This window comes from Nerophis lumbriciformis, linkage group LG25, assembly GCF_033978685.3.
Source record: "Nerophis lumbriciformis linkage group LG25, RoL_Nlum_v2.1, whole genome shotgun sequence".
Classification (NCBI taxonomy): Eukaryota; Metazoa; Chordata; class Actinopteri; order Syngnathiformes; family Syngnathidae; genus Nerophis; species Nerophis lumbriciformis.
In genome coordinates this window covers 34,626,803-34,641,849 of record NC_084572.2, presented here as the reverse complement: position 1 = coordinate 34,641,849, position 15,047 = coordinate 34,626,803, and the positions used below count along the sequence as shown (strand labels likewise).

General features: G+C 36.1%; 1 protein-coding gene across 5 annotated transcripts in view; it reads left to right on the top strand.

Annotated features, from left to right (window-relative positions):
* The window catches only part of LOC133621855 (voltage-dependent P/Q-type calcium channel subunit alpha-1A-like), a 267,315-nt gene that overhangs the window by 39,270 nt on the left and 212,998 nt on the right, over window positions 1-15,047 (top strand). For all 5 annotated transcript variants that reach the window (XM_061984254.2, XM_061984255.2, XM_061984253.1 and 2 more), the window contains 2 exons: window positions 5,154-5,259; window positions 5,341-5,480. In XM_061984254.2, the coding sequence (XP_061840238.1) occupies window positions 5,154-5,259; window positions 5,341-5,480 (246 nt within the window). The remainder of the gene's footprint in view (window positions 1-5,153; window positions 5,260-5,340; window positions 5,481-15,047) is intronic.

Here is a 15,047-nt window from a genome sequence, read left to right as displayed (position 1 = left end):
CCACCCGCCTGAATCTATTTAAAATCTAATTTTTTTTAATTTCAACCGCCCGACCCGACCCGCGGATAAAATCTAATTTTGTTTTATTTCAACCGCCCGACCCGCGGATAATTCGCGGACTCCGCGGTTGTGTCGGCAAACCGCGCATCTCTAATATATATATATATATATATATATATATATATATATATATATATATATATATATATATATACTTGCCAAGACACGGCATTTTTATTTGGCTATTTCCGAACAAATCAATCGATTGTTTCGGACAAAAATGGCCAATAGATTGCTAATCAATATATTGATGTTGCATGGAGTGATACAGAGACACTAAAACGACACGACGGTCCTCAGAAGGACGAAACAGACTGTGGACAGGGGAAGGAATGGGCGGAAACCAGTATGAGCGCACACACACACACACACACACACACACACACACACACACACACACACACACACACACACACACACACACATTCAAAGATGATACCTCCTGCTTTCAGCTGCTTGTTATGCCAGCAGAGTGTCTCCTGAATAATAGATGCTCAAGCGGGCTAGCATGTAGCCGCCACACACACACACACACACACACACACAACACACACACACACACACACACACACACACACACACATGCACACACTCTGTGATCACCATGGGGGACTGAAAATAAAAGACAACATAAAGAGAGCCTGGAAGGTCACACAGGTCACCGTGTGTGTGTGTGTGTGTGTGTGTGTGTGTGTGTGTGTGTGTGTGTGTGTGTGTGTGTGTGTGTGTGTGTGTGCGCGCACACCCAACCTGCCTCATGCGCTCACGTCAGGCCATCCCAGGGCCACGGGGTCAGTGTCAAGTCTGCTGCGCTAAGCTCGCAGGATAATGACTGAGCAATTAGGAGCAGGCTCGATCTGTCTGGTCGTGTTCAGTCATCACACTGCCTGCAGCACACACACACACACACACACACACACACACACACACACATGCAAACACAACCAGACATCAACTTATTTCATGCTAATATATATATATATATTTATATATATATATACACTGAGAAACTTAATTTATTTTGTGGCTTGGCATTGTCTTGCTGAAATAAGCAGGGGCGTCCATGTTGACGTCGCTTGGATGGCAACATATGTTGCTCCAAAACCTGTATGTACCTTTCAGCATTAATGGTGCCTTCACAGATGTGTAAGTTACCCATGTCTTGGCCACTAATACACCCCCATACCATCACACATGCTGGCTTTTACACTTTGCGCTTTTCAACTTTTGCGCCTATAACAGGTTATTTTCCTCACAATTTCCAAAAACAATTTGAAATGTGGACTCGTCAGACCACGGAACACTTTTCCACTTTGCATCAGTCCATCTTATACGAGCTCGGGCCCAGCGAAGCCTGCCGGCGTTTCTGGGTGTTGTTGATAAATTGGCGTTGGCTTTGCGTAGTAGAGTTTTAACTTGCACTTACAGATGTAGCGACCAACTGTAGTTACTGACAGTGGTTTTCTGAAGTGTTCCTGAGCCCATGTGGTGATATCCTTTACACACTGACATCGCTTTTTGATCCAGTACCGCCTGAGGGATCGAAGGTCCGTAATATCATCGCTTACGTGCAGTGATTTCTCCAGATTCTCTGAACCTTTTGATGATATTACGGAGCGTAGATGGTGAAATCCCTAAATTCCTTGCAATAGCTGGTTGAGAAATGTTGTTCTTAGACAATTTGCTCAGGCGTTTGTTGACAAAGTGGTGACCCTCGCCCCGTCCTTGTTTGTGAATGACTGAGCATTTCATGGAAGCTGCTTTTATACCCAATCATGGCGCCCACCTGTTCCCAATTAGCCTGTTCACCTGTGGGATGTTCCAAATAAGTGTTTGATGAGCATTCCTCAACTTTCTCAGTTTTTTTTGCCACTTGTGCCAGCTTTTTGGAAACATGTTGCAGGCATCAAATTCCAAATGAGCTAATATTTGCAAAAAAATAACAAAGTTTTCCAGTTGGAACGTTAAATATCTTGTCTTTGCAGTCTATTCTATTGAATATAAGTTGAAAAGGATTTGCAAATCAAAGTATTCTGTTTTTATTTACCATTATATATATATATATATATATATATATATATATATATATAGTATATATGTGTGTATATATGTACTGTATATATATGCTGTGTTGCGCAATATGTTTGTGTATTGACGAGCACGTGATCAAACACATCTTAGTTTCCACTCATCAAAGCTAAACCACTTATTACATTTAACAGACTCGTATTTTATTTGATCATATTATTTCCAGTTACCTGCGTTTTTCCAGAATAAGAGCATTTCTAGGAAGTTTCTAGAAGGAACATTGTTGGTTTTGCAGTGATTAAGCTGCAATGTGAGTACCTTCAGTGGCCCACAGAGGCAGTAGAGAGCTCAGAAAGAGTTAGCAGTGATGCTAAGGTGTGAATGAGTGTTTGTAAGAAAGAGTTAGCAGTGATGCTAATGTGTGCACAAGTGTTTTTAGGAAAGAGTTAGCAGTGATGCTAATGTGTGCACAAGTGTTTTTAGGAAAGAGTTAGCAGTGATGCTAATGTGTGCACAAGTGTTTTTAGGAAAGAGTTAGCAGTGATGCTAATGTGTGCACAAGTGTTTTTAGGAAAGAGTTAGCAGTGATGCTAATGTGTGCACAAGTGTGTGTGAGAAATAGTTAGCAGTGATGCTAACATGTGCAAAAATGTGTATGAGAAAGAGTTAGCATTGATGCTAACGTGTACACCAGTGTGTGTGAGAAAGAGTTAGCATTGATGCAAATGTGTACACCAGTGTGTGTGAGAAAGAGTTAGCAGTGATGCTAACATGTGCAAAAATGTGCTAACCAGTGTGTGTGAGAAAGAGTTAGCATTGAAGCTAATGTGTGCACGAGTGTGTGTGAGAAAGAGTTAGCAGTGATGCTAACATGTGCAAAATGTGTATGAGAAAGAGTTAGCATTGATGCTAATGTGTACACCAGTGTCTGTGAGAAAGAGTTAGCATTGATGCTAACGTGTACACCAGTGTGTGTGAGAAAGAGTTAGCAGTGATGCTAACATGTGCAAAAATGTGCTAACCAGTGTGTGTGAGGAGAAGTTAGCATTGAAGCTAATGTGTGCACGAGTGTGTGTGAGAAAGAGTTAGCATTGATGCTAACGTGTACACCAGTGTGTGTGAGAAAGAGTTAGCAGTGATGCTAACATGTGCAAAAATGTGCTAACCAGTGTGTGTGAGAAAGAGTTAGCATTGAAGCTAATGTGTGCACGAGTGTGTGTGAGAAAGAGTTAGCAGTGATGCTAACATGTGCAAAAATGTGTATGAGAAAGAGTTAGCATTGATGCTGACATGTACACCAGTGTCTGTGAGAAAGAGTTAGCATTGATGCTAACGTGTACACCAGTGTGTGTGAGAAAGAGTTAGCAGTGAAGCTAAAATGTGCACGAGTGTGTGTGTGAGAAAAAGTTAGCAGTGATGCTAACATGTGCAAAAATGTGTATGAGAAAGAGTTAGCATTGATGCTGACATGTACACCAGTGTGTGTGAGAAAGAGTTAGCAGTGATGCTAACATGTGCAAAAATCTGTATGAGAAAGAGTTAGCATTGATGCTGACATGTGTACAAGTTTTTGTGAGAAAGAGTTAGCACGGATGCTAACATGTGCACAAGTGTTTGCAAGAAAGAGTTAGTAGTGATGCTAACGTGTGTGCGAGTGTGTGTGTGTGTGAGAAAGAGTTAGCACTGAAGCTAAAATGTGCACGAGTGTGTGTGTGAGAAAAAGTTAGCAGTGATGCTAGCATGTGCAAAAATGTGTATGAGAAAGAGTTAGCATTGATGCTGACATGTACACCAGTGTGTGTGAGAAAGAGTTAGCAGTGATGCTAACATGTGCAAAAATCTGTATGAGAAAGAGTTAGCATTGATGCTGACGTGTGTACAAGTTTTTGTGAGAAAGAGTTAGCACGGATGCTAACATGTGCATGAGTGTTTGCAAGAAAGAGTTAGCAGTGATGCTAACATGTGCGTGAGTGTGTGTGTGCGAAAGAGTTAGCACTGAAGCAAATGTGTGCACCAGTGTGTGAGAAAGAGTTAGCAGTGATGCTAACATGTGCAAAAATGTGTATGAGAAAGAGTTAGCATTGATGCTAACGTGTACACCAGTGTGTGTGAGAAAGAGTTAGCACGGATGCTAACATGTGCACTAGTGTGTGTATGTGAGAAAGAGTTAGCACTGAAGCTAATATGTGCACGAGTGTGTGTGAGAAAAAGTTAGCAGTGATACTAACATGTGCAAAAATGTGTATGAGAAAGAGTTAGCATTGATGCTAACATGTACACCAGTGTGTGTGAGAAAGAGGTAGCAGTGATGCTAACGTGTGCACGAGTGTTTGTAAGATAGAGTTTGCATTGAAGCTAACGTGTGAATGAGTGTTTGTGAGATAGAGTTAGCACTGATGCTAACGTGGGCACGAGTGTTTGTGAGATAGAGTTAGCAGTGATGCTAACATGTGCAAAAATGTGTATGAGAAAGAGTTACCATTGATGCTGACATGTACACCAGTGTGTGTGAGAAAGAGTTAGCAGTGATGCTAACATGTGCAAAAATGTGTATGAGAAAGAGTTAGCATTGATGCTAACGTGTACACCAGTGTGTGTGAGAAAGAGTTAGCACGGATGCTAACATGTGCACGAGTGTTTGTAAGGAAGAGTAAGCAGTGATGCTGACGTGTGCACCAGTGTGTGTGAGAAAAAGTTAGCAGCGATGCTAACGTGCGTATGAGTGTTTGTAAGCTAGAGTTAGCATTGAAGCTAAGGTGTGTGCGAATGTTTGTGAGATAGAGTTAGCAGTGATGCTAACGTGTGCGCGAGTCTGTGTGTGAGAAAGAGTTAGCACAAATGCTAACGTGTGAATGAGTGTTTGTAAAAAAAAAATGAGTTAGCATTGAAGCTAACGTGTGTACTAGTGTTTGTAAGCTAGAGTTAGCATTGAAGCTAACGTGTGTACGAGTGTTTGTAAGCTACAGTTAGCATTGAAGCTAACGTGTGAACGAGTGTTTTTAAGAAAGAGTTAGCACTGAAGCTAACGTGCGCACGAGTGTTTGTGACCTTGACCGCAGCTCCACGCCCTTCGAGTGGATGATCCTCACCACCATCATCGCAAACTGCATCGTGCTGGCGTTGGAGCAGCACCTCCCCGACAACGACAAGACGCCGCTGTCCGAGCGACTGGTAAACGCACACATTGAGGCACTTTAAAGCCCCGCCTCCTCCTGTCTGCCTCACTTCCTGTCTGTCGCTCGCTGGCCGCAGGAAGACACGGAGCCCTACTTCATCGCCATCTTCTGCTTCGAGTCGGGGATCAAGATCCTGGCGCTGGGCTTCGCGCTCCACAAGGGGTCGTACCTGCGCAACGGCTGGAACGTCATGGACTTTGTGGTCGTGCTCACCGGGTGAGTAAAAATTTTGAGGGTTTTTCACCTTCAAAACACGGATATTTTTGTCAAAGTGCTAGAAAATGCTGTGAATGCTGAAGAACTCAAGCTGAACTGAAATGCTAATAGTTAGCACGCTGGCCAGATAGCGTCAAGTAACAGAAATTACGAGCAAAGAAAGCCTAGCATGCTAACAATAGCATGCATACAGTTCGCATTGGCGAAAAACAACACAATATACGATGGCACCAAAATATGACTGAGGTGTTTGTCGACAAAATTAGCTAAAAAACAAACAAGCTAGCATATTATGGTTGACATCTTTGGTTAAGTAACAAAATGTTTGATGCTAACATATATACCTGCAAAATGTGCTAAAAAAAAAAAAAAAAGCTAACATATACAGTTCGCATTAGCGAAAAACAACAAAATATATGATGGCACTGAAGTGTATACCTGCTAAATTAACTTGAAAAGCTAGCATGCGACGGTTAGCATGCTAAAATGCTAACTGTGACTTGCATCAAAATTTATTACTCTGAGGTGTGTACCAACTTTTTTTTTTTTTTTTTAATGCTAGCATGCTAACGTTAGCTTGCATTTAGAACCAAAATATGACTGAGGTGTTTGTCTACAAAATTAGCTAAAAAACAAACAAGCTAGCATATTATGGTTGACATCTTTGGTTAAGTAACAAAATGTTTGATGCTAACATATATACCTGCAAAATGTACTAAAAAAAAAAAAAAAAGCTAACATATACAGTTCGCATTAGCGAAAAACAACAAAATATATGATGGCACTGAAGTGTATACCTGCTAAATTAACTTGAAAAGCTAGCATGCGACGGTTAGCATGCTAAAATGCTAACTGTGACTTGCATCAAAATTTATTACTCTGAGGTGTGTACCAACTTTTTTTTTGTTTTTAATGCTAGCATGCTAACGTCAGCTTGCATTTAGAACCAAAATATGACTGAGGTTTTTGTCTACAAAATTAGCTAAAAAACAAACAAGCTAGCATATTATGGTTGACATCTTTGGTCAAGTAACAAAATGTTTGATGGTAACATATATACCTGCAAAATGTGCTAAAAAAAAAAGCTAACATATACAGTTCGCATTAGCGAAAAACAACAAAATATATGATGGCACTGAGGTGTATACCTGCTAAATTAACTTGAAAAGCTAGCATGCGATGGTTGGCATGCTAAAATGCTAACTGTGACTTGCATCAAAATATATTACTCTGTGGTGTGTACCAAATTTTTTTTGTTTTTAATGCTAGCATGCTAACGTTAGCTTGCATTTAGAACCAAAATATGACTGAGGTGTTTGTCTACAAAATTAGCTAAAAAACAAACAAGCTAGCATATTATGGTTGACATCTTTGGTTAAGTAACAAAATGTTTGATGCTAACATATATACCTGCAAAATGTGCTAAAAAAAAAAAAAGCTAACATATACAGTTCGCATTAGCGAAAAACAACAAAATATATGATGGCACTGAGGTGTATACCTGCTAAATTAACTTGAAAAGCTAGCATGCGATGGTTAGCATGCTAAAATGCTAACTGTGACTTGCATCAAAATATATTATTCTGAGGTGTGTACCAACTTTTTTGTTGTTTTTAATGCTAGCATGCTAACGTCAGCTTGCATTTAGAACCAAAATATGACTGAGGTGTTTGTCTACAAAATTAGCTAAAAAACAAACAAGCTAGCATATTATGGTTGACATCTTTGGTTAAGTAACAAAATGTTTGATGCTAACATATATACCTGCAAAATGTGCAAAAAAAAAAAGCTAACATATACAGTTCGCATTAGCGAAAAACAACAAAATATATGAGGGCACTGAGGTGTATACCTGCTAAATTAACTTGAAAAGCTAGCATGCGATGGTTAGCATGCTAAAATGCTAACTGTGACTTGCATCAAAATATATTACTCTGAGGTGTGTACCAACTTTTTTTTTTTTTTAATGCTAGCATGCTAACGTTAGCTTGCATTTAGAACCAAAATATGACTGAGGTTTTTGTCTACAAAATTAGCTAAAAAACAAACAAGCTAGCATATTATGGTTGACATCTTTGGTCAAGTAACAAAATGTTTGATGCTAACATATATACCTGCAAAATGTGCTAAAAAAAAAAGCTAACATATACAGTTCGCATTAGCGAAAAACAACAAAATATATGATGGCACTGAGGTGTATACCTGCTAAATTAACTTGAAAAGCTAGCATGCGATGGTTGGCATGCTAAAATGCTAACTGTGACTTGCATCAAAATATATTACTCTGAGGTGTGTACCAAATTTTTTTTGTTTTTAATGCTAGCATGCTAACGTTAGCTTGCATTTAGAACCAAAATATGACTGAGGTGTTTGTCTACAAAATTAGCTAAAAAACAAACAAGCTAGCATATTATGGTTGACATCTTTGGTTAAGTAACAAAATGTTTGATGCTAACATATATACCTGCAAAATGTGCTAAAAAAAAAAAAAAAAGCTAACATATACAGTTCGCATTAGCGAAAAACAACAAAATATATGATGGCACTGAAGTGTATACCTGCTAAATTAACTTGAAAAGCTAGCATGCGACGGTTAGCATGCTAAAATGCTAACTGTGACTTGCATCAAAATTTATTACTCTGAGGTGTGTACCAACTTTTTTTTTTTTTTTTAATGCTAGCATGCTAACGTTAGCTTGCATTTAGAACCAAAATATGACTGAGGTGTTTGTCTACAAAATTAGCTAAAAAACAAACAAGCTAGCATATTATGGTTGACATCTTTGGTCAAGTAACAAAATGTTTGATGCTAACATATATACCTGCAAAATGTGCTAAAAAAAAAAAGCTAACATATACAGTTCGCATTAGCGAAAAACAACAAAATATATGATGGCACTGAGGTGTATACCTGCTAAATTAACTTGAAAAGCTAGCATGCGATGGTTGGCATGCTAAAATGCTAACTGTGACTTGCATCAAAATATATTACTCTGAGGTGTGTACCAACTTTTTTTTTTTTCAATGCTAGCATGCTAATGTTAGCTTGCATTTAGAACCAAAATATGACTGAGGTGTTTGTCTACAAAATTAGCTAAAAAACAAACAAGCTAGCATATTATGGTTGACATCTTTGGTCAAGTAACAAAATGTTTGATGCTAACATATATACCTGCAAAATGTGCTAAAAAAAAAAAGGTAACATATACAGTTCGCATTAGCGAAAAACAACAAAATATATGATGGCACTGAGGTGTATACCTGCTAAATTAACTTGAAAAGCTAGCATGCGATGGTTAGCATGCTAAAATGCTAACTGTGACTTGCATCAAAATATATTACTCTGAGGTGTGTACCAACTTTTTTTATTTTTAATGCTAGCATGCTAACGTTAGCTTGCATTTAGAACCAAAATATGACTGAGGTGTTTGTCTACAAAATTAGCTAAAAAACAAACAAGCTAGCATATTATGGTTGACATCTTTGGTCAAGTAACAAAATGTTTGATGCTAACATATATACCTGCAAAATGTGCTAAAAAAAAAAAAGCTAACATATACAGTTTGCATTAGCGAAAAACAACAAAATATATGATGGCACTGAGGTGTATACCTGCTAAATTAACTTGAAAAGCTAGCATGCGATGGTTAGCATGCTAAAATGCTAACTGTGACTTGCATCAAAATATATTACTCTGAGGTGTGTACCAACTTTTTTTATTTTTAATGCTAGCATGCTAACGTTAGCTTGCATTTAGAACCAAAATATGACTGAGGTGTTTGTCTACAAAATTAGCTAAAAAAGAAACAAGCTAGCATATTATGGTTGACATCTTTGGTCAAGTAACAAAATGTTTGATGCTAACATATATACCTGCAGAATGTGCTAAAAAAAAAAAGCTAACATATACAGTTCGCATTAGCGAAAAACAACAAAATATATGATGGCACTGAAGTGTATACTTGCTAAATTAACTTGAAAAGCTAGCATGCGATGGTTAGCATGCTAAAATGCTAACTGTGACTTGCATCAAAATATATTACTCTGAGGTGTGTACCAACTTTTTTTTGTTTTTAATGCTAGCATGCTAACGTTAGTTTGCATTTAGAACCAAAATATGACTGAGGTGTTTGTCTACAAAATTAGCTAAAAAACAAACAAGCTAGCATATTATGGTTGACATCTTTGGTTAAGTAACAAAATGTTTGATGCTAACATATATACCTGCAAAATGTGCTAAAAAAAAAAAAAAAAAAAAAAGCTAACATATACAGTTCGCATTAGCGAAAAACAACAAAATATATGATGGCACTGAGGTGTATACCTGCTAAATTAACTTGAAAAGCTAGCATGCGATGGTTAGCATGCTAAAATGCTAACTGTGACTTGCATCAAAATATATTACTCTGAGGTGTGTACCAACTTTTTTTTTTTTTTAATGCTAGCATGCTAACGTTAGCTTGCATTTAGAACCAAAATATGACTGAGGTGTTTGTCTACAAAATTAGCTAAAAAAGAAACAAGCTAGCATATTATGGTTGACATCTTTGGTCAAGTAACAAAATGTTTGATGCTAACATATATACCTGCAGAATGTGCTAAAAAAAAAAGGCTAACATATACAGTTCGCATTAGCGAAAAACAACAAAATATATGATGGCACTGAAGTGTATACTTGCTAAATTAACTTGAAAAGCTAGCATGCGATGGTTAGCATGCTAAAATGCTAACTGTGACTTGCATCAAAATATATTACTCTGAGGTGTGTACCAACTTTTTTTTGTTTTTAATGCTAGCATGCTAACGTTAGTTTGCATTTAGAACCAAAATATGACTGAGGTGTTTGTCTACAAAATTAGCTAAAAACAAACAAGCTAGCATATTATGGTTGACATCTTTGGTTAAGTAACAAAATGTTTGATGCTAACATATATACCTGCAAAATGTGCTAAAAAAAAAAAAAGCTAACATATACAGTTCGCATTAGCGAAAAACAACAAAATATATGATGGCACTGAGGTGTATACCTGCTAAATTAACTTGAAAAGCTAGCATGCGACGGTTAGCATGCTAAAATGCTAACTGTGACTTGCATCAAAATATATTACTCTGAGGTGTGTACCAACTTTTTTTTTTTTTTTTTTAATGCTAGCATGCTGACGTTAGCTTGCATTTAGAACCAAAATATGACTGAGGTTTTTGTCTACAAAATTAGCTAAAAAACAAACAAGCTAGCATATTATGGTTGACATCTTTGGTCAAGTAACAAAATGTTTGATGCTAACATATATACCTGCAAAATGTGCTAAAAAAAAAAGCTAACATATACAGTTCGCATTAGCAAAAAACAACAAAATATATGATGGCACTGAGGTGTATACCTGCTAAATTAACTTGAAAAGCTAGCATGCGATGTTTAGCATGCTAAAATGCTAACTGTGACTTGCATCAAAATATATTACTCTGAGGTGTGTACCAACTTTTTTTTTTTTTTAATGCTAGCATGCTAACGTTAGCTTGCATTTAGAACCAAAATATGACTGAGGTGTTTGTCTACAAAATTAGCTAAAAAACAAACAAGCTAGCATATTATGGTTGACATCTTTGGTTAAGTAACAAAATGTTTGATGCTAACATATATACCTGCAAAATGTGCTAAAAAAAAAAGCTAACATATACAGTTCGCATTAGCAAAAAACAACAAAATATATGAGGGCACTGAGGTGTATACCTGCTAAATTAACTTGAAAAGCTAGCATGCGATGGTTAGCATGCTAAAATGCTAACTGTGACTTGCATCAAAATATATTACTCTGAGGTGTGTACCAACTTTTTTTTTTTTTTTTATGCTAGCGTGCTAACGTTAGCTTGCATTTAGAACCAAAATATGACTGAGGTGTTTGTCTACAAAATTAGCTAAAAAACAAACAAGCTAGCATTTTATGGTTGACATCTTTGGTCAAGTAACAAAATGTTTGATGCTAACATATATACCTGCAAAATGTGCTAAAAAAAAAAAGCTAACATATACAGTTCCCATTAGCGAAAAACAACAAAATATATGATGGCACTGAGGTGTATACCTGCTAAATTAACTTGAAAAGCTAGCATGCGATGGTTAGCATGCTAAAATGCTAACTGTGACTTGCATCAAAATATATTACTCTGAGGTGTGTACCAACTTTTTTTTTTTTTAATGCTAGCATGCTAACGTTAGCTTGCATTTAGAACCAAAATATGACTGAGGTGTTTGTCTACAAAATTAGCTAAAAAAGAAACAAGCTAGCATATTATGGTTGACATCTTTGGTCAAGTAACAAAATGTTTGATGCTAACATATATACCTGCAGAATGTGCTAAAAAAAAAAAGCTAACATATACAGTTCGCATTAGCGAAAAACAACAAAATATATGATGGCACTGAAGTGTATACTTGCTAAATTAACTTGAAAAGCTAGCATGCGATGGTTAGCATGCTAAAATGCTAACTGTGACTTGCATCAAAATATATTACTCTGAGGTGTGTACCAACTTTTTTTTGTTTTTAATGCTAGCATGCTAACGTTAGTTTGCATTTAGAACCAAAATATGACTGAGGTGTTTGTCTACAAAATTAGCTAAAAACAAACAAGCTAGCATATTATGGTTGACATCTTTGGTTAAGTAACAAAATGTTTGATGCTAACATATATACCTGCAAAATGTGCTAAAAAAAAAAAAAAGCTAACATATACAGTTCGCATTAGCGAAAAACAACAAAATATATGATGGCACTGAGGTGTATACCTGCTAAATTAACTTGAAAAGCTAGCATGCGATGGTTAGCATGCTAAAATGCTAACTGTGACTTGCATCAAAATATATTACTCTGAGGTGTGTACCAACTTTTTATTTTTTTATTTTAATGCTAGCATGCTAACGTTAGCTTGCATTTAGAACCAAAATATGACTGAGGTGTTTGTCTACAAAATTAGCTAAAAAACAAACAAGCTAGCATATTATGGTTGACATCTTTGGTTAAGTAACAAAATGTTTGATGCTAACATATATACCTGCAAAATGTGCTAAAAAAAAAAAAAAAAGCTAACATATACAGTTCGCATTAGCGAAAAACAACAAAATATATGATGGCACTGAGGTGTATACCTGCTAAATTAACTTGAAAAGCTAGCATTCGACGGTTAGCATGCTAAAATGCTAACTGTGACTTGCATCAAAATATATTACTCTGAGGTGTGTACCAACTTTTTTTTTTTTTTTTTAATGCTAGCATGCTAACGTTAACTTGCATTTAGAACCAAAATATGACTGAGGTGTTTGTCTACAAAATTAGCTAAAAAACAAACAAGCTAGCATATTATGGTTGACATCTTTGGTTAAGTAACAAAATGTTTGATGCTAACATATATACCTGCAAAATGTGCTAAAAAAAAAAAAAAAAAAGCTAACATATACAGTTCGCATTAGCGAAAAACAACAAAATATATGATGGCACTGAGGTGTATACCTGCTAAATTAACTTGAAAAGCTAGCATGCGATGGTTAGCATGCTAAAATGCTAACTGTAACTTGCATCAAAATATATTACTCTGAGGTGTGTACCAACTTTTTTTTGTTTTTAATGCTAGCATACTAACGTTAGCTTGCATTTAGAACCAAAATATGACTGAGGTGTTTGTCTACAAAATTAGCTAAAAAACAAACAAGCTAGCATATTATGGTTGACATCTTTGGTTAAGTAACAAATGTTTGATGCTAACATATATAGCTGCAAAATGTGCTAAAAACAAAAAAAGCTAACATATACAGTTCGCATTAGCGAAAAACAACAAAATATATGATGGCACTGAGGTGTATACCTGCTAAATTAACTTGAAAAGCTAGCATGCGACGGTTAGCATGCTAAAATGCTAACTGCGACTTGCATCAAAATATATTACTCTGAGGTGTGTACCAACTTTTTTTTGTTTTTAATGCTAGCATGCTAACGTTAGCTTGCATTTAGAACCAAAATATGACTGAGGTGTTTGTCTACAAAATTAGCTAAAAAACAAACAAGCTAGCATATTATGGTTGACATCTTTGGTTAAGTAACAAAATGTTTGATGCTAACATATATACCTGCAAAATGTGCTAAAAAAAAAAAGCTAACATATACAGTTCGCATTAGCGAAAAACAACAAAATATATGATGGCACTGAGGTGTATACCTGCTAAATTAACTTGAAAAGCTAGCATGCGACGGTTAGCATGCTAAAATGCTAACTGTGACTTGCATCAAAATATATTACTCTGAGGTGTGTACCAACTTTTTTTTATTTTAATGCTAGCATGCTAACGTTAGCTTGCATTTAGAACCAAAATATGACTGAGGTGTTTGTCTACAAAATTTGCTAAAAAACAAACAAGCTAGCATATTATGGTTGACATCTTTGGTCAAGTAACAAAATGTTTGATGCTAAGATGTATACCTGCAAAATGTGCTAAAAAAAAAAGCTAACATATAGAGTTTGCATTAGCGAAAAACAACAAAATATATGATGGCACTGAGGTGTATACCTGCTAAATTAACTTGAAAAGCTAGCATGCGATGGTTAGCATGCTAAAATGCTAACTGTGACTTGCATCAAAATATATTACTCTGAGGTGTGTACCAACTTTTTTTTTTTTTAATGCTAGCATGCTAACGTTAGCTTGCATTTAGAACCAAAATATGACTGAGGTGTTTGTCGACAAAATTAGCTAAAAAACAAACAAGCTAGCATATTATGGTTGACATCTTTGGTTAAGTAACAAAATGTTTGATGCTAACATATATACATGCAAAATGTGCTAAAAAAAAAAAAAAGCTAACATATACAGTTCGCATTAGCGAAAAACAACAAAATATATGATGGCACTGAGGTGTAAACCTGCTAAATTAACTTGAAAAGCTAGCATGCGATGGTTAGCATGCTAAAATGCTAACTGTGACTTGCATCAAAATATATTACTCTGAGGTGTGTACCAACTTTTTTTTCTTTCTAATGCTAGCATGCTAACGTTAGTTTGCATTTAGAACCAAAATATGACTGAGGTGTTTGTCTACAAAATTAGCTAAAAAACAAACAAGCTAGCATATTATGGTTGACATCTTTGGTCAAGTAACAAAATGTTTGATGCTAAGATGTATACCTGCAGAATGTGCTAAAAAAAAAAAGCTAACATATACAGTTCGCATTAGCGAAAAACAACAAAATATATGAGGGCACTGAAGTGTATACCTGCTAAATTAACTTGAAAAGCTAGCATGCGACGGTTAGCATGCTAAAATGCTAACTGTGACTTGCATCAAAATATATTACTCTGAGGTGTGTACCAACTTTTTTTTTTTTTTTTAATGCTAGCATGCTAACGTTAGTTTGCATTTAGAACCAAACTATGACTGAGGTGTTTGTCGACAAAATTAGCTAAAAAAATTTTTTTTAAAAACAACAAGCTAGCATATTAAGGTTAACATATTTGGTCAAGTAGCAAAATATTTGATGCTGAGATGTATACCTGCAAAATGGGCTAAAAATAGCTAAC